Source organism: Balaenoptera physalus (genome assembly GCF_965194825.1).
Source record: "Balaenoptera physalus genome assembly, chromosome: 8".
In the NCBI taxonomy this organism is placed as follows: domain Eukaryota; kingdom Metazoa; phylum Chordata; class Mammalia; order Artiodactyla; family Balaenopteridae; genus Balaenoptera; species Balaenoptera physalus.
In genome coordinates, this window is record NC_138887.1 from 120,692,108 (window position 1) to 120,715,413 (window position 23,306).

The following is a 23,306-nucleotide window of genomic DNA, read 5'->3' on the forward strand; positions in this document are numbered from 1 at the left end:
AGCTGGTGGAGACTCTGCCGAGGAGCCTGGGTACCGTCCCAGCTCGTCCTCCGCCCCCTCCACTGCCTCGCCTTCCCTGTACTGTAGCGCCCGGCAGAGCCTCGCGTGCCACCTCCCGACCATCCCGGGAAGATTTGGCGGCTCGAGCCGGGGCAGGAGCTGCAGGCGAGAGCGGGCGCCCGCCCCTCCAAGTGGCCCTGCTCAATTCAGCCGTGCCGGCCGGCTGGGCTGCCTGGTCCGCACGGATTGCGGCTCCAGGCGCGGCGCTGGAGGGCGTGGAGGGGTGGGCGAAGGTCGGCGCTGGAGGCCCGCGCGAGCCCGTGCGCTACGCGCCCTGCAGCCGCAGCTCCGCCCGGGGGGGCGGGGGGCGCGGGCTTCTCGAGCTTCCGCGGCTTTCCCCACCCCTTACTCGGGGGAAGAGCTCAGTCCTGCCGCTCCCACCCTCCCCGTACACGTACCTCCTCGCCCCACCTCGGAGCTCCTTTTGGATTTGCTCGCGCTTCTGGTCTGGAGAGTCCTGGACTATTTCCCGGGAAGGCAGCCCTGGGCCGAGCGCCCTCGGAGCCGCCTGCGCCGGCCGGGCTCCCTCCGGGTCCCAGCAGCTGCTTCTCCTTCTTCGGCTCGGGCTGCAGAGCTTAGCATCCCTGGGCGGGGGGCCCCACGGAAACCTGCCGCGTGGGGACGCCGCCCGGTCGTGGCTGCACAGGGAGGACCCACCTCGCCTCCGGGAGACGCGCACCTTGCCATCCTTCACGCGCCAAGAACTTTTAGAGGTAGAGAATCGGCCCCCAACTTCCTCCGGACATGAATCAGACAGCGGGAGCCTCCAATAACGTCAGATGTCCCCCGGGGAAAGGCCACAAGGTAAGGGACCCGCGACGGAGGGGCTGGTGCGGGAACCTGGAGAGCAGGTGGCGACTGCAGGTTGCGGGCGAGAGGACGGGCGCTGGTTTGCGTATTCCGAGCCGCCGGCCCCTCCTCAGCCGGGGAGGGGGTCCTTGAGTCCAGTCGGTGGACCGGGCGCGGGGGTTTGTGAGAACAGGTGGTGTTTAATCGACCCAAAGCCAACGCCAGGCTCTGCAGGTGCACCTGCTCTGGGCTGCCCGGGGCTCGGCCGGCTTGCTGGCAGACGCAGCTGTTTCCAGGGATTGCCGCGTTTCGGGGAGGGCGAAAGGTCAGCGGGGGGAGGCAGGGCCTCTCGGAATCAGCCCGTGACCCCTGGGCCGGAGCTTCCATTAAAGGGCTTCCCGGGAGGCGTTCTGGGCTCTGCCCGGGGCGCACGCTCTTGTCGGTGTCACGGACACGTGCGTAATTAACTTTAATGGGCCGCTGCGTGCCTGGAATATTTCCAGGAAATTACTGATGTTCGGAGGGAAGAGGGGCGGGCAGCGGCCTGAGGAACCGTTCCAGAACCGCTCCAGTGGCCCAGAGCGGGAGGGACATGCCCAGGGAAGCATCTCTGTCCGCGCGCAGAGAAGCAGATCCCCACGGAGGTCTCGGTTCCACGGCGATCTCGTGTGCGGCACAGCCTTGCTTGGCCATGGTCAGTTGTCCTATTCTCTGCCTCACCTGTCTGTTCTCACCTTAGGTAGTGGTTAGTTTGCAAGGAAATTCCTTACCTGGGTTACACAGGGAAGCTGTGCGGCCGCGTATGTATCAATGTTCTTTAAAAATATTTTAGAGTATTTCTAATTTTTTGTTTTAAACTGAAAGAAGGCAAGTACTTTCTTTCGATCTTAGATTTGATGTGTAGCCTGAATCTGTGCTCTAAGGTTTCGTCTTGTGTTTGCTACGCCTGTTTTTGCTTCTACCTTTTTTATATGCAGAGAAGCATATGTGTTTATTAGCATGTTATTAACAGATTGTTCTCATTAATACCTATTTGTTGGCTGTTGGACATATGTGGAGCTGAAGTTAGTAATGGTGTTAGATTCATTTGGTGGATAAGGGAACTCCTGGTCTGTTATGTAAGATAAGGCTTCAGGACTGAATACTTTTATTTCAATTAAGTGTGATAACCATGGTTTTCTACTCCATTCAGGCCTAAGTGAAATATTTGAATCAGCACCTCATGTCTTGATCTCTGTTCTTATTAACTATGATTCGAGTAGTTACACTTTTCACATTTACTTTATTTAATATCCTTAGGAGATGTCTTTTCAATATGGGGTAGCTGATATTATAAGACTTTAAAGATAATTAAGTTTCACTCATCAGTGAGTATGTAGTAGAGACATTCAGAAGATCATTCGGTAATTTCTTTTTTAAACTGCCTTCGGTTCCGATGGTAAAGTGGCTTCTTGGCAATACTGCAGGGTATTGACACCAATAAAACTTTCCGGGAAGTGTTCAAACACACAGCAACAATTTAGAAGGTACTAGAAAAACCTTTAGTCATGAGTTAGGGATCACCCTGTGCCTCTAGCCGGTGCCCAACAAACGCTTGGTCCATTGAATCATATTAATTCAATAAACAGTCATCATCAGTCATTTATTTAGCAAACATTGTAAACTCCTACTAAGTTCCAAGAACCCAAATACAAATCTGCAGATTGCTTTCACTCTCTAGAACACAGCTCTAGTCATACCCACCCTTCATGCTTTAAAATCTTTGATGGTCCCCATTGCCTAAAGGGAGGTTATGATTATCCATCTGCTGGGAGAAAAAAATTCCAATCCCCTTCCTCAAGGAAGAATCTAGTTAAGTTGTACTTTGCCTTCGCGCTTTGTAAATTGTAGTTGGTAGTTTGTTTTGGAGGTTGCTGCAGTGAGGTGGCAGTGCTGGGATGGAGTGTTAGTGAACGTTCTGGAGAGAATGAGGGGCACGTACAGAGCAGGGGTTAACAGTCGACATTGGAAAGTACTGGACAGACCACATGAGACTTAGGTTTCAATAGTTTTAATAAAGCATCAAAGTTAATAATATCAGTTTATTTTATTGTACGTTTGAAGTGTTTGTTTCCATTTTATGTGCTCTTGGGAGGGTTCATGTTGGGACACTTCTTGGGCGGAAGAGCCTCAACCTCTCCGGAAGACGTTTCAGCTGGACTCCCTTTTGTGTTGTTTATTTACTGATTACTGTCACAGCTATTTCTGTTGGCACTTTATTATGATTTGTTCTTGGGCAGACATTCCTTGGGAAACATCTATTGTCTTCCTGTTTTAGGGTGGCCACTCAGTGGTTGAGTTTAGCCATCTTGGGATGTGTTATTTGCCTCTGGGGTCCTTCGGGCTGTTCTACAGATACTTGCAAGAGGGCCTAACAGCTGGGTGCAGCCCACAGACCAGTTGAGCAGCTTACCTGGGGCAACTCCACAGGGGTGGGCTCTGCACCCGCCAGGGCTTACTGACTTCTGCCAGCTCTGGTCTGATATTGAGACTTTCTGGAAACTCACTAAGTGCCTTACTCTCTTGCTTTCTTTTTTTTAAAAAAGATACAAAATGAATGGTGTACACTTTATGCTACTAATTACATAGAAATACACAGGTGAAGAGAAAAGGCAGTAAGGAGATATACCACACTGTTCACTCTGATGAGCTCAGAATTAGGAGACAGAGTGATTCTTATTTTCACCATACTTTCCACTTAAATCTTCCATAGTTATAATATATTGTAGGTTTTTTTTTGATTGCTTAATGAATATATTTTGCAATAATATTACTAAACAATGTGAACGTTTAAAAGTTTGGTTTGGAAAACCTACATACCATTGTAGAAGGAATTTATTAAAATCCAATATAACCTTTATAAAAAGAAGAGCTGCAGTTTTATTATTTACACAAGATGTTTGCATTTCTTTTTCATAGTCTAAAAGATACTAAAGTCTTCCGTGGTAAAAGGTGGGGTTACTGATACATCTCAGTATTGCAGAATGGACAACTTAAACTTTAATGTGTAGTCGCTCAACTGTATTCCAAAATTATTCTGTAATTTGTTTTTTAAAAAATTTTTTTTTTCCTTATGTTAACTTCTTACTTCACTGATGCTAATTACTAATCCTCTTCTTCACTGCTTTTTGAAACATAAGAGTAGTGGTACATGGAAGTGACTGCTACTGATGTGGGGTGACCATCTTCAGGCCTGCAGGGTAGCCTCACGTTCTGTTTTCTGATCTCGCCAGACTATTAAATTTTCAACGTCATGCATATTGAGAGGAAAATAAATTTTATATTTAAAACATTTTGACTGATAAACTAGATACAATATTGTATCTAAAGCTCTAATTTTGATTGCTTTATGTTGGGCATTTTTATAGTTGTTGGGGGAAATCAATAGGACATGACTGCTGGTTGACCTGTGAGCTGGACCAGGGCAGTTGGAGGCTCCTTGCCCTGCCCCCGTCCTTGGAAGCTGCGTCTGCCTACTGTTCCCACAGTGGGAGCCGTTCCAAGGACGCAGCCTTGAGAGATTGAGCTGCTGTTGAGACCACCTGGCCTGAATATGTGACTGAATCCTGTTAAGGCTTATCTATAAACTTGAAGATTCTGGCGGGCAGGTGCGGAGATCTGCTGGTCTAGGGGCCACCCGAGATCTAAGTCCCCTTGCTTATTAAAACTGCCACCTGCCAGTCTGGAGTGGTCTCTCCTTGCCCTCCACATATGGGGGCAGGTTTCAGATTACACCCCGAAGCTCCTGAGGTTTTGAACCAGAAATAATCCAAGTGGTAAAAGTGTTTTTCTGATGAATTTAGCTTCTTTCTTCCTATTCACTTCTGCTTTCTACTTCTAGTGCTTATTTCACCACGAGACAGGGATGGCAAAGATACGGCCTATGGGTTCAATTCAGGTTGGGTCTCTGTCATTTTCCCTTCAGGGCATTAAAAACAAAAGACTCTGTCAACAGAAAGCATTTTGGTTCAACAGGAATGCATTTTGTGAAATAATACTAGCTAGACCCACCTGCATTTTTACTTTGCCTTTATTCTTAAAGGTATTTTTTTCCCCGTTAGAGAATTCTGAGTTGATAAGATTTTGGTTTCTCTTTCAGCACTTTTTTTTTTTTTAACATCTTTATTGGAGTATAATTGCTTTACAGTGGTGTGTTAGTTTCTCCTTTATAACAAAGTGAGTCAGCTATACGTATACATATATCCTCATACCTCCTCTCTCTTGCGTCTCCCTCCCACCCTCCCTATCCCACCCCTCTAGGTGGTCACAAAGCACCCAGCTGATCTCCCTGTGCTATGCGGCTGCTTCCCACTAGCTATCTATTTCACATTTGGTAGTGTGTATATGTCCATGCCACTCTCTCACTTCGCCCCAGCTTCCCCCTCCCCGTGTCCTCAAGTCCATTCTCTACATCTGCATCTTCCTGTGCTGCCCCTAGGTTCTTCAGAGCCTTTTTTTTTTTTTTTTTAGATTCTATATATATGTGTTAGCATCTTTCAGCACTTTTATTCTACTTTTTAAATTTTTATTTTATTTATTTTTTTATACAGCAGGTTCTTATTAGTTATCCATTTTATACATAATAGTGTACATATGTCAATCCCAATCTCCCAGTTCATCCCACCACCACCCCCTTTCCCCCCTTGGTGTCCATACATTTGTTCTCTACACCTGTGTCTCCATTTCTGCAGGACTTTAAAGGTGGCATTCCACTGAATTCTGGTCTCAGTTTTTTCTACTGAGAAGTGAATAGTCATTTGCTACACTGGTCCCTGTGTGTAATGTGCCATTTTTCTCTGTATACTGTCAAGATCTTCTCTCTGGTTTTCATTGTTTGAATGTTACATGCCCGGGCGTGGTTCTCTTCCTGTGTATCCTGCTAAGGGTTCAAAGGTCATCTTGAATCTTTAAATTCACCACATTTGGGAATTTTGTGGCCATTATCTTTCCCAATGTTTTCTCCTGTCCTATTCTCAATTTGTTGAGATGGCAATTATACATATGTTAGGCACATTATATCATTTTGCAGATCTTCATTTTCCTCTCTCTTCTTCAGATACAGTCATTTCTATTGCTCAGTTTTCACATTTTGTGCTCTGTCTTCTCCATTCTACTGTTTGCAGCTTCAGTGGTTTACTTCGGATGTTGTATTCTTAATTCCAGAATCCCCACTTTGTTCTATTTTCCCTGCTTAGATTTGCTGTCTTTCATTCGTTGTGTGAGTCCCATTTTCCTTTAATTGATGGCCCTCATTAGTAATCACCACTTTTAAAATCCTTGCCTTCTAACATCTGGGTCGTTTTGGGACTGATCTGTGTTGATTGTGCTTCTTTGTTGAGAATGGGTCACGTTTTCATATTTCTTTGTATGTTGAGTAATTTTGAATTGTATCCTTGACATTGTGAGTGTTGGGTGGAGACTCTGGATTCTGTTGATTCTCACTAAGGTAGGCAATTAAGTAAACAGCAACTTACATGTAATTGTGTTCTTTTATCCTTATCTAGATCACCTTGAATTTCCCCAGTATTTGCATGGCTCAGGGGGCAACCAGGGGTTTGGGCAGCATTTATACACAGAATTTGAGGCTCTCCTACTGTTTTTTTTTTAGTTCTAGAAATCCCCCCTCACTTTCTAGCTGAAGCAGCTACCTCAAACCCTGTCCTCTACAAAATCTGCTCACTTTGGGTTGTTCTCTAGGGCTTTCAGATTATCAATTTGTTTTACATTTTGAAAATTATATGTGTGAAGCTGGTTTGTCATGACCTTAACTCAGCCATTGTTGGGTCTGGGACTCCCCCTGTCTTTCTCACCAATAAATTCAATGCCCAGACTTTAGAATCAGTGGTTTGGGGGACCTCACCTAGTGGAGCTCTGGAATCAGTGGCATCTAGTTTCTATGATAACTCAACAGCCCTCTAGACTTACTCCTAACTTTATTTTTCTAAATCTTTTTTTTTTTTTTTCTGGTTCAAATTCTTCATTATACATCATGGTTGCACAGTTTGAGGATGGTTAAATACAACTGGTTTTCAGTTTTTCTTTGAATATTTTCCAGATTACTACATGCAAGTGACCATGAAAATATTTGGCATTTTAAAATTTTGAAACTCTGAACAGGCACTTACATGAAGGAAATCATTACCATTCACAGATAACCACATTTAAAATAGATGCTTCAGCACATGGTACATGGAACCTTTTGCCAGTTAAGAAGTTGGTTACTGACCATTTTTCAAAGTGCCATAGTAGTAAAACAGGCTGAAAGAAATGTAATTTGAGTTACTTAGCTTACTCATAAAGTAAGTTTAACTGACAAGACTTGCACTGAAGTGTATAAAAAAATATTGGTACAAAAACCACTGAACCATAAGTGAAAGTAGTTTCACACAACAGGCTTTGTTTTAGTTCCTACGCCCCACATTTAGTGTATTTGCGATCAGACCCCATGCATAGCATAAAAACAGGTGACTGCAACCTTCTTTTTTAGAGGGTTTGAACATTACTTGAATTTAACGTTTAAAAAAATTAAACAGAGTGGATGAAGAAGTTTAAATGTGAGTTTGAACTAGTCAAGTTTCCAATTTAACAAACATGAAATTGTCCAGATCTGGGTAACTACATGCTTCACCTGTTCTCCTGAGTCCCCCATCCTCAAATTTTCCCCTGAAAAGGGAAGAGAATATTTGCAAGAAAATTATATTTGCATATACGTGCTAAAAAGATTCATTAAACCAAAAAAATTTTTTTCGAAGTATTTATGGAAAAATTATATCGTTTTAACAAACTAAAATGCCAACATAGAGTCAACTCTGCATTGCAGAAAACATACAGTGGTACCTATCAGATAGTAGTAGCAAAATGGTTACTTAATATGGTACCCACCCCCCCAAAAAAGCTGCAATGACATGCCACATAATCTCTTATGGAAAAAAATTTTAAATTCACACCACAGAAGACTTCAAAGAGAACAAAATTCAGGAAGCCACGGAATGGTAGACTCAGAGGCACCTACGGTAAAACACTCGTATGCATTTCTCAAACATGTATGGAAAATCATAAATGTAGTTTTCAAATATATTGAAATGCCATGTTTTAAATCTTTGCAGGATGTACAGGCCACTCAGGTTTTCTAATTTTATTTGAACACAAAATATTTAATTTTTTGCATGTAGAGAATGAGGTAATCATTAGCATGAAAAAGGAGAAGAAAAGAATTTGTAATCAACATTATGCAGAAAGAAAGCAAAATTACAAATACCAACCTACTCACGTGAAAATCTTTAATGTTTATGCTGATGTATAGCTGAGTGCTTATCATTAAATGAAAGTGCGCAGTTAAAAAAGAAAAAAAACAACACGGCAGTTTAAGAAAGTTCCAGTGTTTCAAAGAAAGCATTTTTTAAATATGTATATACATGAAGAACATTTAGTTATGTCATAAAATAAACTCAGCGCTGTAAGATAAAGGAAGACTATCATAAATGGAGTTTTGGCTTTTCCCCCTGCCCTACACGATGCAACCATCTTTAACCTGCCGAACTTAAATCTCAATGGATGTAGGAGGTTTTTTTTTTCTTTTTTTCTCCTATTCAGTTCACATTTCAGGCTGCTCAGTAGATGCCTGTGATTCTGGCGATCCAAATCTCTGGTGAGAGTTTGCTCTCTGTTTCCTCAGTTTTTCAGGAGCTTTTCTCCACAAAATGATCTCCTGCTGCTTGAAGTACATCCTGTCTGCCTCATCAACAAGGGCTAGAATTAAAAAGTACCTTACGGAAAATTTTTTGTTCACATCTCTCATTGTTGGAGTTGGGTCAGATCCCGCTAAAAACAGTCTTATTGGAGTTGATTCACCTTTTACTGGTGTACCATCCATTATTTCATATTTAGCGATTGTTTCTGTTTCTGTTGTGGCACTGGGTCCAATTCCCGTGATCTCTTTTTTAATCAGTTGTAACTCCGTATGTTGGATTTTTATTCTTACTAATAAGAAGTAAATTTTTCCCACAGTCACATCCTTTAAATGATGCTTTGATTTATTATATTCAAGTTCTGTGTGTAGACAATCTTCAGTGCCCACTTCCATCTTAATAGAGTTGTTGACGTCAGGATAGGTAGCAAGCTGGTGAACAGTAAGGTCATATTCTTTTACCAAGTCTGTCAGTCTTCTTACTATTGTCACTTTAAGGAAATACCTTAGGCAGACATTGGCACCGGTATAAGATTCGCATGGCTTTTCAACTTGCATAAATGCAAAATCATAACTTCTGCTCTGAGTCAGTTCTCCAGGTAAGGCTAGTTCTTTCACTAGGTTTACAAATTCGTGGGTATTACTCTTGTCATTGAAAAGTTCAGTTTGACCTGCAAATTCAATTCTGATTCCTTGGTGCTCTAGCCTCTTTCCAGGTTGCTGAAAGGCTAGGTTTACCTTTCCTGAAACAGATTCTCCATCATAGAAAAGATAGCATTTTTCTACTTTGCCAACTTCAGTTTTCATTTCTGCCGTTTTCCTGGTTTCCCTACCATTAAGGACAACATCGATCTCACAAATGGGACCCAAAAATCCTCCAAGAAAACCCATTGTCAGTGCTGCCACCGCCGCGTCCCCCCACTTCACTCCTCTTCCTTCAGGAGAACTCCCAGCCCAGGCTCCTATTTTTCTAAATCTTTAGTACAAAACTTAATGCTCCTCTGCACTTTGAGACCATATCCAGGAAAGAAAAGCCAGCTGGTGCCATTCTCCCAGTATTGCTTTACCCTCCTACCTCCCCCTCCCCAGGACTCTTTAAATCTCTGTTAACCACGCTTCTTGTTGATTCTCAGTCTTTTTTTCATTTCTTCTTCTGTCACTCTTTCCTCTCCGTCTCTCTTTTTTGTCCCCAATGTATGTTCTCCAAAATTCACATTCTGATAAATGATAACTTGTTAAATAGAAAGGTTCTCATTTGTTCCTTTTTTTCCCCTTTCACAAAAAACAAAAGCCAATTTAATGATCTCCCTTCTCCAAGATAACTCCTCTTTTCGCACTCTTTCCTGCCCCTTCCTGTTTAGATCTGCAGAGCTTCGCTTCACGAGCCATTTCACCCACTTTCCAAACTTTTCCTCAGTCTGCACTTTTTTTTTTTTTTGGAATTAAGCACCTCCTCCACCTTTTCACGGGTTAAAGGATTTCCCTTCCGGATTTGGGGACACAGCTTAATCACCGACTTCCTCTCCGTAGGAAGCCTTCCTAGTGCTTAGATCAGCCGTGACTCACAAGCTGCTCTGGGCATCACAGATACACGCGAGGCTTGTGAATTGTGATTTATCGCTGTCATAACGTGGTTCACATCCTGCCTTTTCTCCTCCCTCACACATTCTGGCCTGGGAGTGAGCACATCACAGAGCTAGAATTCAGCTGAGAAGGTGTCCATCGTAACTCCTGGTTGCAGGTATCGCTCTCCAGCTTGTCTTTTGGCTTGAATTTCAGACCTTTCTACCTGTTCTGATCGCTGTACCTACCAGGACCTCAGCGACAGCTCTTACTGAATTCCCAGCTTCCCTGATCCTGACCACTGACATCTGTCATCTTCTGTGGGAGTGCCTGTTTTTCCCATTAGAGAGAATCCTCTGTATTTTATTTTATTTTGTTTATTTATTAATTAATTTACTTATTTGAAGTATAGTTGATTTATAGTGTAGTGTTAATTTCTGCTGTACAGCAGAGTGATTCAGGTATACATATGTATACATTCTTGTTCATATTCTTTTCCATTATGGTTTATCACAAGATATTGAATATTGTTCCCTGTGCTATACAGTAGGACCTTGCTGTTTGTTCGTTCTATATGTAATAGTTTGCATTGGTTAATCCCAAACTCCCACTCCATCCCTCCCCTGTACCCCCTCCCCCTTGGCAACCACAAGTCTATTCTCTATGTCTGGGAGCCTGTTTCTGTTTCATAGGTAAGTTCATTTGTGTCATATTTTAGATTCCACATATAAGTGATATCATATGGTATCTGTCTTTCTCCTTCTGACTTACTTCACTTAGTATGATAATCTCTAGGTCCATCCATGTAGCTGCAAATGTATGCCAGTATCTTTTTTGCTTCTGTTCTTATTCCAGTTTCCCCTTAATTTCTGTGATGGTTTTATTTTTTCTCCAATTTATTTCCCAAGTTTGCCCACCGTTGCTTCATTTTTTTCTTACCTTCTCATTCTCTCTTTCCTGGATTATTACATATTTCCTGATGCCCTCCCTTAATAGAGGCAATTCTTAAGATTTAAAAAAATACATGTGAGTCTGTTGCTATTTTGTAGATAAGTTCATTTGTGTCCTATTTTGGATTCCAGATATAAGTGATATCATATGGTATTTGTCTTTCTTTCTGACTTCACTTAGTATGATCATCTCTAGGTCCATCCACATTGCTGCAAATGGTATTATTTCAAGAGAATCCTCTGTATTTTAAAAGCCAACACTTTGTAATAACTGTAAATGGAATGTAACCTTTAGAATTGTCTAAAAAGTTAAAAAATTAAACAAAACCCAAAGATCTAGCTTCACAGGTAATTTTGCTCAATCCTCTCTTTTCATAAAACCTGAGATCCAACAGGGTATAAGTAGTTCATGAGAGAGTCAAGACTCAATTTTCGTTCCCTGGTTCCCAGACCTGGCAGATTCCATGGAACCAGGCTGTTTCACGTCTGTCTTCTTTACACACAAAGTCGAGGGCCACATGCTGTATCAGCCTAAGGACGCTTCACTGGTATTTAATGTTCCCAAGGGTGTGTCCTGGTCAGGGTTTGTCTTGCCAACCATGGTTCTTCATGCTAAACAAGGGGCTTCCTTGTGTGGTTGGTAATCTCTGAAAGAAATAGGAAAAGAAACCCATATAAATAAAACAATATATATGTAAATTCTTTTAACTACCCAGAATCTAAATCATCCTGGAGAATTTTAGAAAGTTTAATGGAAGGCATGAAACGTAAATTGCTTTAATGACTTCCAGAATATTAGTGAAAATCTATTTATGTTATTTTGGTTTACGTTTCATTGATTTTTAAATTTATCATTGTCCTCGCTTTCTCAGTAAAATGCATAAAACAAATATAAGCTCATGCATAAGTTAAATTTCCAGGAATAGAGGGCAGTAAATGAGAAGTAATTGTTTTTCTGGTCTAACATGTTGGATTGTTTTAAGTCAAAAGCTGTACCTCAAGAGCAGTATTTTAATGATCTCGCATCTTGTATCTTGTGAAGGAAATAGAGGGGTTGGAATTTTATAGATCCCAAATCTCATATTATTTTTGACTAAGGGCCTGGAAATCTATATTTAGTCAACAGAGGTGGAGGAAAGTTATCTGACAGCTCACTCATCCCCTCCCCACATTTTAGGGCCTTAGGAAGTTTGAATTGTCTTCATGCCACATGATTATAATGCTCTTTCAAGTGTCTCTATCTTCCTTTTTTTTATTTTTAAAAATTTAATTAAAACAATTTTTTATTGAACAATATAGCTGATTTACAATGTGTTAATTTCAGGAGTACAGTAAAGTGTTTCAATTGTGTATATATATATATTCTTTTTCAGATTCTTTTCCATTATGGTTTATCACAGGATATCAAATATGGTTCCCTGTGCTATACAGTAGGACCTTGTTGTTTATCTACTTTATATGTAGTAGCATGTATCTGTTAATCCCACACGTCTGTCTTCTTTTTTTTTTAAATGAAATTTTCAAATGCAATTAAGAAGACATAAGATATTTAGACATTACTAGATAATTAAAAATTGTATCTGACAAAATGTGAATGCAGCAGAACAAGTTCCTATTTTTTAATTTTATTTTTCATAAAATAAAAGATGAAGCTGCATGGGGCCTTTGCTAAAGTCATCGCAAATGTACGAGTTCAGATGTGGAAAAACTTGTTCGGTGGAGGAATGCGGAATTAAGGGAAAAGGAGGATGATTGGATCTCACAGTTGGTTGAGCTGTGCCTCCTTTTGGACTGAGTCTCAGGGAAGTGGCTACAGCTCTCTGGGCCTTTTTTTTTTTTATTATGTGAAAACTGAGGACATTGACTAGGTTTCAGAGCCCCATCAAGCTCTTACTTGCTGATGATATTTCAGCCCTAGAAAGAGCCAAGGCAAAGTGATTGCCATTATTTATTAAGACATCCCTGGGCATAGAAATCGAAGGCATTTCTGTAGTAAAATGTACTCAATGGAAACTCTAAGCCAGTGGGAGTCCTTCACACTTTAGTGTAAAAACGAACACTATGAATATCTGACATAAACTTGAGGCCTGAAGACTGGAAGGTCCTAAATGAAATGAAAAGAGGCGATCAACAGTTTGAGATGCCTTTCTCGGTCCTTCCACTTTTCATAACTTTTTCCTGAATGTTATCTTATTTCATCTTCATGACAGCTACTAAGGTAGATACCTAAGTTTTTATTTCTCCTTTTTTTAAAAAAACTGAGGAAATGGAGCTCCATGATGATATGCAACGCACTTGTAGTCACAAGGGGGGTAGAAATCAAGAAAATGTGTTCAAACTGAAAATGTATAAATAAATAGTAATGCATTCTGTTATTCAGTAAGTTTCAACCCCTAAGTCTGTCTATTCCTTTCCTCAGTGCTGAGGTTTATTTATGTATTTCATAGGCATTGGACTCCTTGCTTACTGTTCTTAAAAAAAAAAAAAAATCTGCTACTTTTATGAGTGAGATAGGGTTTTCACAGATGAGACAGGAAACAACAGCGTAAAGTACCAGGGGGTGTGAAACATGACTGGAAACATTGCAGGATTGCAGCTGGTCAGAGAAAAGAGTGGTCAGTAGTGTTTAGCCGGGTCATAGCGTGTGTCCTACAGTCATAGAAATAGCACGCAGACTCAAGGCTTAGTGCAACGCACTTTTTCTTCTTCCCTGATTGATAACTGTGATCTTTGGCAACTAAGGGACCCATAGAATTCTAATGGACAGTTATTACTTAACATTGTCTGTACTGGCTTCTGGTGCTTTTTCTTTGGAACCCGTGAGAATAGAGTCTCGTTCTTTCCAGTACAGGAACTCTGCAGCTTAATTTCCTCTGCGTAACAGTCAAGAGTCTGAGAAATCATCAAGAGGGACACAATATGAAACAAATAAAAACAATAAAGCAATGTGTATCATCTTCTCCCACGCTCCATCCACTTTTGTGGTGGTGCAACATTTCTTTCTTAATTCACTCATCAACTGCCAGCTGGACATGTGTGTAACAGAGATGCTATTCATTGCTTCCTGGGCCATTTATGGTCTGTGACAGTAGAACCCTGCCCACGCCTCTCCTTTCCTGTTTGAAACAGGGGACTCGGCCTTCTCCTGATAACAGCTGTTTAGACCAGGGCTGACCACGTGCTCCTAGGGGGATAAATCCCCAGGATGTGCTGAGCCAGTCAAACACTCTATTGGAAATTTGAGCTAAGAGACACCCATCAGAGGACAGAGGGCTCACAGGTAAGATCACATAGACTCTGACAGCCATGTACGGTCATGGGCTGCTAAGAATAACTGTTGGAAGAAAGGGGATGGGGGAGCAGCAGAGGTGACAGACATGATGACCCCTGAGACTCAGAGGACCTGGCCTCGCTTTCAGACTTTCTGGGTACAGTTCACCTGAAGCCTGTCTCTACTCCCTTTTATTTCCTCTTAGGCTCCTTCTGTTTTCTGAGATGTCCAGTATGTAAAATTGATAGAAAATAAAGAAAACTCTGTAATTACTAGCGAGATTTCCTGTTTTTCACTCCCTCTCCCTATTCCTACCAAATAGAACTGTTTTGGTTGAACAGACTTTTTGATAAGCTTCTTTGCATTCTTGCTCTGTATCTCAAGAGACACAAGTGAGGGGGGGAAAAAAAGTCACTGAATTGCTTTCTAAGCAGGAGTGGGACTGATGGCTACGTTCCAGGTTATTAGTGGACAGAGCTCGCCAAAGCTGAATTTATCAGAAAATTAGAGGGTATGTGTGAGGCTTTATAGCAAGAGATAAAAGGGAACAAGGCAGAAAAAGATGATGTTGCTGGCGGCCAGGGGATGTGCGTTGGGGAACAGAATAGAAATGTTGGGTGTTGTATCTCACTTTTCAGAGAATTAGCAAGAAAACATATGGGCTCACTGATGTGCTGTATGGCTAGACCTGGCTTTTCTGTGGCAATTGGAGTTGGGTCGTTTGATGTAACATTGAATATAGGTTCAAGATGAGGGCAGGACAAGGTCTCCACTGCCCAGGGGGGCCCAGAAAATCTAGATTACATCCACAATACATTTGTTTGTTATTGTTTTAGCTTTGCTTTTTAATTTGAGCTACTTTGGGGGGTTTCTACATTGTTCTCAATCAAATGAGCTCTAGGAAAAATGATGTGGAATGTGTAAAGCACCTGCGGGGCTTCAATAAGCCTTAGACCCGACCTCCTTCTTCAATGAATTCCCAGTGTTCTTCTGAATGCACTGGACTCATGGAACATTCATGAAACAACCTTATTTTTTTCCAACTGTGCCTTTGAAGCAAATCCTTGGCTTGTTTGTACCCAGATTTGTGAAGCTATTTAGCTTTTGCTGGGTCCTTTTCTGTTACAAATAGTGTGATTTCAGAAGTTAAAGTGCCCAGGCCAGTCTAATATAATAAGGTTAAGACAGGCTTCTCCTCTCTCTCTGCTTGACCTGTTTCAGGTCTAGAAGCCTGTGGGATGGGTCGGGGGCGGCTTCTCTGCCTCCTTCCTGGCACGTTTCTTATTCCTCTAATGCACCCACCTGTCCCCATTTGTCACTTCTCCAAGGCTGAGTTCAGACAGAGAAGAAATGAGGGGAAAGGCAGAGCAAATAAGGAGGGTCACAGATTGCTCCAGATGTGGCAAATGCACAGAAGTGACCTTTTCTTTCGTGGGGTGTTTTCAGGGCGTTTTCTCTGAATGTGCTCACACAGGATATTGATGGGTGACTGTAGCATCTTCCCCAGCTGTGATACCGTCCCCATCCATCCTCACGATTCCTGGTGTCACCCTGGGCTAGGTACTTTGCTCTGTTGGGTGGGGCTCCTGGCTAAGCGGCTCCTGGCTTCCACCTCCCACGTGGTCCATTTCTGGTTCATGAGAAGCATCCCGTGTCCCGTCACCATTACTGGTACAGCTTGCTCACTCTTCACATCCGGCTGCCTGAGAGGCACTCTGGGTTCAGCTCCTTGATTTTAAATTTTTCCAGGAGGGGTCTGGGTACCACTGCTTTATGCTTCGGGGGGCCCCATGTCAAGCTCCCTGAGGGGAACTCTGTGCTCAGAGACAAACAACGGCTTTCATTTTCCTCATCCGGTTGTACATCCTTCTCCACCGGAAGGATGGAGATTCCAGAGAATTCCACCAACTCTCTGTATTGGAAGCTTCCTCTCAGGTGGATGATCGCTATTGTGTGCCATCCATTTCACACCCTTTTATCATTTCCTGTATTAATAGTCTAACAGAGCCTTTAGGCTGTAGGGATGCTTGGCTACCATCATTCTAGTTCTTAACTTTTGGTGCCTCAGTTGAAACCGAGTTAGGAAGATACTGTTAAGCTTGGTTCTCTTTCTACTTGGGGTTATCTTACATCTCTGAGAACACCGGGCAGTTGGTGATATGTGTAAAGGGTGATGTTCCCTAAGTGCAGTGTGTGTATTGAGAGGATGTATCTCGGCTCCTGTGATTTGAAAAGGATTCACGGAAGCGCTGGGGTCTCTGCTGGGCAGTGGAGGACACAGCACTTCGCTTGAGATGCTGCTTTATGTAAAAACACAGGCAGCCTCGCCAAAGTGGAAAGTTTCCATTTTCTTTACTCATTAAGTATGGAGGTTGCTTATGAGCTCACGTGCATCCAAGGAAAGCGGGAACTCTTGGCAAACTCACCCTTCATGCTAAAATCCCCTCTACCGTGGTGCTTCTCAAACCTTGGTGTGCACACTCCCCACCTAGGCATTCTCGTAAGAACGCATATTCTGATTGAGTAGTTCTGGGGTGGGGCCCGAGATTCTGCATTTCTTAGAAAGCCCCCCCAATGCTGCTCTTGCTACTCTTCCCCAGAGCACCTTTTTTTTTTTTGTATACAGGCCGGGTCCAGCATCTTGGGTCAGCTGTCCACTTCAGATATCATCTTCTTCTCGTCCTGCTCTGGTAGTTTCTCCCCTCAGAGCACACTTTGAGTAGCCAGGCTCCATTGCTTTCCTGAGTAATGCATCACGTATTACGTGATGCATTTGGTATGTAACTGTGACACATCGCTGGAAGTCTTTCATTTTGGGAAGAGGGTCTTCGTCGTAGTTGGCACGTAATGGTCCCTCATTTCTTTGATCTGTGATTAGAAATTGTGGTGCCATTCATTTGGAGAGGAGGATTGAAATAGGAAAGAAAAGAATGGGCTTCCCATGGTCAGCTGGGCTCTCAACTGGCTTTGTGGCCGTTACCAAGGAATCAGCATCTCCATGTTTAGCCACTTTGATTAAAGAGTTTATTGGGTTAGGTGGTCTCCAGGGGCCTAGAAAATACTAATATTATATTTCTAAATATATTTTGTGCTTGTCTACTCAGCTAGATTATTTAAAAAAACTTGGGAGCCAACTCTGTATTTTTCCATATATTTTTATTCCTGGAACGGGAGCTAGAACCTTGCCCTTGGTTCATGGCCAGTACATATTTGTGAATGATGATGAAGGTGCAGAAGAACTTCGGTGATAGGAGAGTGGATCCAAATAGTGAGGGACCCACCAGGTTGTTTTTTTTTTTTTAAAGGGTATTTTTTTTTTTTAATTTATTTATTTTGGCTGCACTGGGTCTTCATTGCTGCACGCAGGCTTTTTCTAGTTGCGGCGAACGGGGGCTACTCTTCCTTGTGGTGCACGGGCTTCTCATTGTGGTGGCTTCTCTTGTTGCAGAGCACGGGCTCTAGGCGCCCAGGCTTCAGGAGTTGTGGCTCACAGGCTCTAGAGCACAGTCTCAGTAGTTGTGGCTCACGGGCTCTAGAGCGCAGGCTCAGTAGTTGTGGCGCGTGGGCTTAGTTGCTCTGCGGCATGTGGGATCTTCCCGGCAGGGATCGAACCCGCGTCCCCTGCACTGGCAGGCGGATTCTTAACCACTGCGCCACCAGGGAAGCCCTCCACCAGGTTTTTTTAAAGTGTCTTTAGCAAAGCTTTATTGATGAATGATGTTGATTTCCTAAGTGAAAATAATAAATTCCATAATATCCATGTGTGCTGAGTTTCTCATCTTTGAGTTTGACTAGGGTTAAGAGAGGCAACCCTTCCAAAATCCAGTCGGATGAGTAGAGCAAGAGAGTTATAAACTTTCTCATTATAAAACAATGAAGTTTTTTGAAGAAACAGGCCAAGAAATATAGGCAAAGAAAACCTATATTTCCCTTCTCACACATTTTAGTGATTCTGCGTCAATAAAACTTCCTATTCTCTTTAAGTTGTAGTTCACCAGGACATTATCAAAACCCCTTAATCTTTCTAAATAGTTCCTCTATTCTTAAAGTATCTATTTTAATTCTAGACACATCAGAATCCACTTAATAATTTGCAGAATCCTTGGTGGAGCTCTGAGCTGTCACGTCACGTACTCTCTCCTGGGTTGTAGCGGTGTTAAATTAAGGAGAGTCAAGAAAAAGATTGATGGAAAAGGCAAAATGACCCAGTCAAAATCTTTAAATTATGTGTTATTACAAACAAGGAAATGTCACTATGACATTTACTAGCTGGAAAAGAGGAAGGCAGAGGGGGTGAGCAGGAGTTATAAGTAAGCTTAAGAAGTCTAGAAATTCCTACTTGGTACATCCACATACTGGAGTGAGGCAAATGTTTCCATTTATCCAGGAGAGCAGAAAAATACCCATTTTTTTTAATCTACTTGTTAAATTATAGCTTTTATTTTAAGGGCAAGATTGAGTAAATTGCTGCACTGAAGGCAACTTTGAAGATGGAAGGTTCAAGTGTAAAATTTATGCCTTACCCAACTTTCAAAAAAGTGAGAAAAGCTCTACATATATGGATTCGATATTATGGGAGACTTTGAAGTCTTATTCCGGGCAAATCTATCAGAGACTACAAATTTTTAAATTTACATTACTCCCCATTGAAGATCCCTTTGCAGCACTATTGCTTTGATGGTGCCATATACATCCATTTTTGTTGTGTTTCGCGTAAAATGGATACCCGGAACTGATGTTTCATGGAGGGGTGTGAAGGCAGCCCCTGGGTGGTGGTGAGTGTGTCGGTGAGTAAAAACTGAGGCAACATGAGCTCTTTTTATCATCTAAATGGATTTCAGTATCTGAAGTGGACGATTCAAAGTTAGAAAATTGGTAATGGAATTAGGGTCGCAGGAGAAAAACAATTATTTGGATTTGGGTGTGGTATTATGGGAAATAGACTAGAAAGTTAATCCAGGATCAATAAAGCAATATCTCAACAGCTGTGAAAATACAGTTAGAAATAAAGAAAGTACTTTGTGGTGGACCAGGAATTTTTAGTTTCTTTTGGTAAAGTGCAGCAGTTTGGAAAAGGAGGAAGTATTCCTCGTGATTAGGCAGTGATTAGGCAAGAAAATAAGGACGGTTTCTCTGTGGATTAGAAGATAGAAAACTGTGTGCCAGGAGTGTATTTCTTTCACTTAACCCTCACAGTGTCCTCTGAGGTGCTCTTGCAAGGACTCAGAGATGTTAAGTAACTTGCCTGTGGTCCCATGTCCACTAAGATGCAGATCTGGGCTTCAGACCTAGGCTCTGAATCTTACTGCTTTATGCTAACACCATACTGGATAGTAAATGGTGGAAAGGAAGTAAATTAATCAAAATTATCATTTAGCTATTTGGGCATTAGTCGAATTGGCTGTTCATTAGATAAAGTTCTTCTACATCAGGGGAATATTATCATACAACAGCAATATCCTGCTATTGCAGAAACTATGGCTCTGATTTATTTGCTGAAAGGTCATTTATTTTCACAAATTGATCTTGTATCCATTAATCTCACAACTCTCTCATTAGTTCTAATGATAAGTTTTGGTTGATTCTGTATATTTGATCATACTATCCACAAATAAAGACAGCTGTATCTCTTACTTTCCATACCTTATTTTCCTATTTATATCTATATATCTATATGTAAATATAGGTATATCTATATATAAGAACCTGCTGTATAGCACAGGGAACTCTATTCAATACTCTGTAATGACCTATATGGGAATAGAATCTAAAAAAGAGTGGATATATGTATGTGTATAACTGAATCACTTTGCTGTACAGCAGAAACTAACACAACATTGTAAATCAACTATACTCCAATAAAAATTAATTAAAAAAAAAAAGGATGTGAACACTTATTTACTTGATTCTGATGCTTCCGACCCCAATAGGAAGAATTCAGCCTGAACAGTTGGTGATTTGGTGGAGGTTAAGCGCAGGTGGGTGGGAGCCATGAAGGCCCCTGGGGGCAGCTTTAATGGGGGAGGGGGAAGGTTCACACTCCCTGGAACAGGAAGAAGTTATCTCATGGGTGGTCACTCATGCAACTTGGGATCCGAGATTGGATCCTGCAACAGAAAAAGGACCTTCATGAAAAAGCCGGGGAAATCCAACACATTCTTTAGCTCAGAGTATTGGAGCAATATTAATTTCCTGGTTTTGCTGCTTGTACTATTGCTGTACGGATGTTAACATTAGGGTACGCAGGAATTCACTCCTATATTTGCAACTTTTTTGTTAGACTAAAACTGTTTAAAAATGAAGAGCTTTTAAACAGGAGCTTAAGGATTACAGAGAAGAGTGTATGAAGAAAAGTGTGCAACTGGTTATCGTTAAAAAAGTGCAAACAGAGAAAGGAGCATTTATGGAAACAGAGCATGAGGGTTTAGAGAAGAGAAGCAGTGAATCCAAAGAATACTGTGTCTTGCAAACCAAGAAAATGGCATTGCTGGAACTGCACCCCTACAGAGCACACCTGTGGACTCACCCCCAGACAAAGAAATGATACCAAGATTCCATAAGTCTGTGGGGTGGTCAGTCTTCTTGAAATTAACAGTGTATGTGAGCACAGTAATGAGTTTTAGAAAGGCCTCACTACGGAACCCTTTTTTAAAAACAAATTCAAGGTTTCCAAAATTCTTTAGCTATGAGTACTTTTTTATTTTCAAATAGCCCTTTGATAATCAACCTCATGAAATCAGAAATGAGGTCTACTTGGGGCCAGTTATGCAAATACAATTCACAGCACATAATAGGTATTTATTCATTAGATAAGTATTAATATCTAACAATATAAGGGATGTTGTTAGACCCACTAACATCCCTTAGACCTTGGCTTCTGAGGAATATGCTTGGGCAAAGCTTGAACAGACATGAAAATGACAAGAGGGTGGCAGCCTTGGGGTAAATAAGAGTGAATAACCCTGAGAATATGGGCATAGAAAAATGAGGACCAGTTCTCTCCCAAGCCTGCTGATGAGAAGGATGAAGTGAGAATCCAAATTGGTGGTAAATCGAGAGGGATGTGTGGTCGTGGACAGAATAGGATTTTTAGGTTGATTAATTCTACCAACTGGTCCTCTAGGTTTCCATTTGGATTTTGATGCAAAGAGGTGGATTGAAACAAAGGTGTTTCCCCATGGGATGGATCATAACCTGATGTCTCCTCATAATCTTGGATTCAGAGGAAAGGAAAGCGTTAGTTCCTAACGCTAGAGTAGGAATAAAAGAGAAAACAATGAGCAGTGACGGCCATGAGAAATTTCCCTGTCATATTTATTACAATCCTTTCTTAAGACATTTGTGAGAGAGACACTGATGAGGCCTGGACCATTTTATGTACTTAGGCATCCTCCCTGAATTGTTTTAGAAGAGAGAGTTTTTAGTGCAGGTTAATGAATTATCTGTGCCAGTCAGGATCATGAAACGTTATGACTACTTCTGGGTCCACGTCTCAATTCGCCTGCACAGACCGAAGTCTTCCGCAGGCCCTGGATCAGCCACCCATCACTTTAGAGTCCTGAAGTTTTGGTCCAAGATGAGAAATAGCCTAGCAACTTGCATGAATCCTTCATTAATCCTGGATCAAAATCCCCCAGGGCTGCAGGGAAGGCCGTTCAGGCGGAGCAGAGGCAGATGTGGACCGGAAGTGATCAGCCAGGGAAGGTGTCCTGCTCATGAGGCCTGCCAGCGGGCTGACAGGTGGGGAGGGATGGGCGTGCGGCCCCTCGGGGACCAGGCGCAGTCCCTGTGTACATGGCTCCCAGCTCTATCCCCTCCATCAAGTCGGTCCACTTAAGGAAAACCAGGCTCTGCAGACTCATGTGCCCATTGAGAGCTCTTGTGCTTCCCTGGGCATCTCTCAGGGAAGAAGGCAGCCCTGCTCGCCGCGTCCTGGAGGTGGGAGGTGATTTGAGGGCACAGGAAAGTCCCCTCCCCTGTGATCTGCCTCAGAATCTGCCTCTACAAAAACGGAGATGACACTCGTTGAAAATAAGTTTAGCTGCCTCAGTCATCTTAAGGGTATTTGAATTTTAGCCGAATTTATAAGATGTCATTAATGGTTTTCTCATATATCAAGATACGTAATCAGGTGATAAAGCAGTAATCACTATTTTAAGGTCACAAACTATTATAATAATCTGAAGAAAGCCATAGGCCCGCTACCCAGAGAAATAACACACATGAACCTACTCATATACATCTCACATTTAATATTGACTATTCAGTCTAGAAGGGACAGTCAGGATCACTGTGGTAGACACCAGTTTTCTCCCCCATAATCTTCTTCACAGGCACCGTGCTGTTTGGGAGGGTTTAGTCCCATCCCCATCTATTGGGTAGACCATGATTCATCTAAGCCAATAAGAATAATACAAAGCGACCAGCTCCAGGAACTCAGGCCTAACCAGTGAGTCTGTGACATTGCCCAGGTCATGGTAGGCATGGCCCAACCATGTCGAATGGTAGGGCTTTCCCTGGGAATCTAAGCTAGCGCTACAGCCTTCAACAGACCACGGAGAAATTCACTGCTCAGGTGGGATTAAGCATCTAGTTATGAGAGCTCAAACTCCCATTAGTGTTTACCCCCTTTTAAGTTGTGTTTGCTACTATTATTTGCAATAAAATGAGTTCTGAATGATACAGTCATCCCGGGCTGAGTCTTCAGGTGCAGGTGTGCCAGAGAGTTTCCAAGAAGCGAGGGTGGGCTGGGAAACCAGGAGGGCTCAGGAAGGGAAGGTGCTTGTCTTTCCAGCACACCGCCAGCCTGTGTAAAGGTGGAGCTCTCGACCTGTGCCCTTGGTGTGTGTGGAGCCAGAGTCATGTCTGGCCGTGTGCATTTCTCTACCCAGTCTGTGACTAACCTTGGTCTACAGACCCCGCAGTCGGTCAAGGTCCCGAGACGCAG

At 42.3% G+C, this 23,306-nt stretch overlaps 1 protein-coding gene and 1 pseudogene across 3 annotated transcripts in view; one reads left to right on the top strand and one right to left on the bottom strand.

Moving 5' to 3' along the window:
- Window positions 1-631: 631 nt before the first annotated feature.
- Window positions 632-23,306, top strand: part of DPP6 (dipeptidyl peptidase like 6) — a 1,128,731-nt gene continuing 1,106,056 nt past the window's right edge. Inside the window, exon 1 of one of the 2 annotated variants that reach the window (XM_082473772.1) lies at window positions 632-864. In XM_082473772.1, the coding sequence (XP_082329898.1) occupies window positions 805-864 (60 nt within the window). In that variant the 5' untranslated portion in view covers window positions 632-804. Of the gene's footprint in view, window positions 865-1,045; window positions 1,544-23,306 lie in introns of those variants that run through there. The other variant, XM_082473771.1, reaches the window with a different exon arrangement.
- LOC309666386 (vacuolar protein sorting-associated protein 26A pseudogene) lies at window positions 5,270-21,552 on the bottom strand (annotated as a pseudogene). The gene has a single exon. The product of its transcript is annotated as a vacuolar protein sorting-associated protein 26A pseudogene (transcript).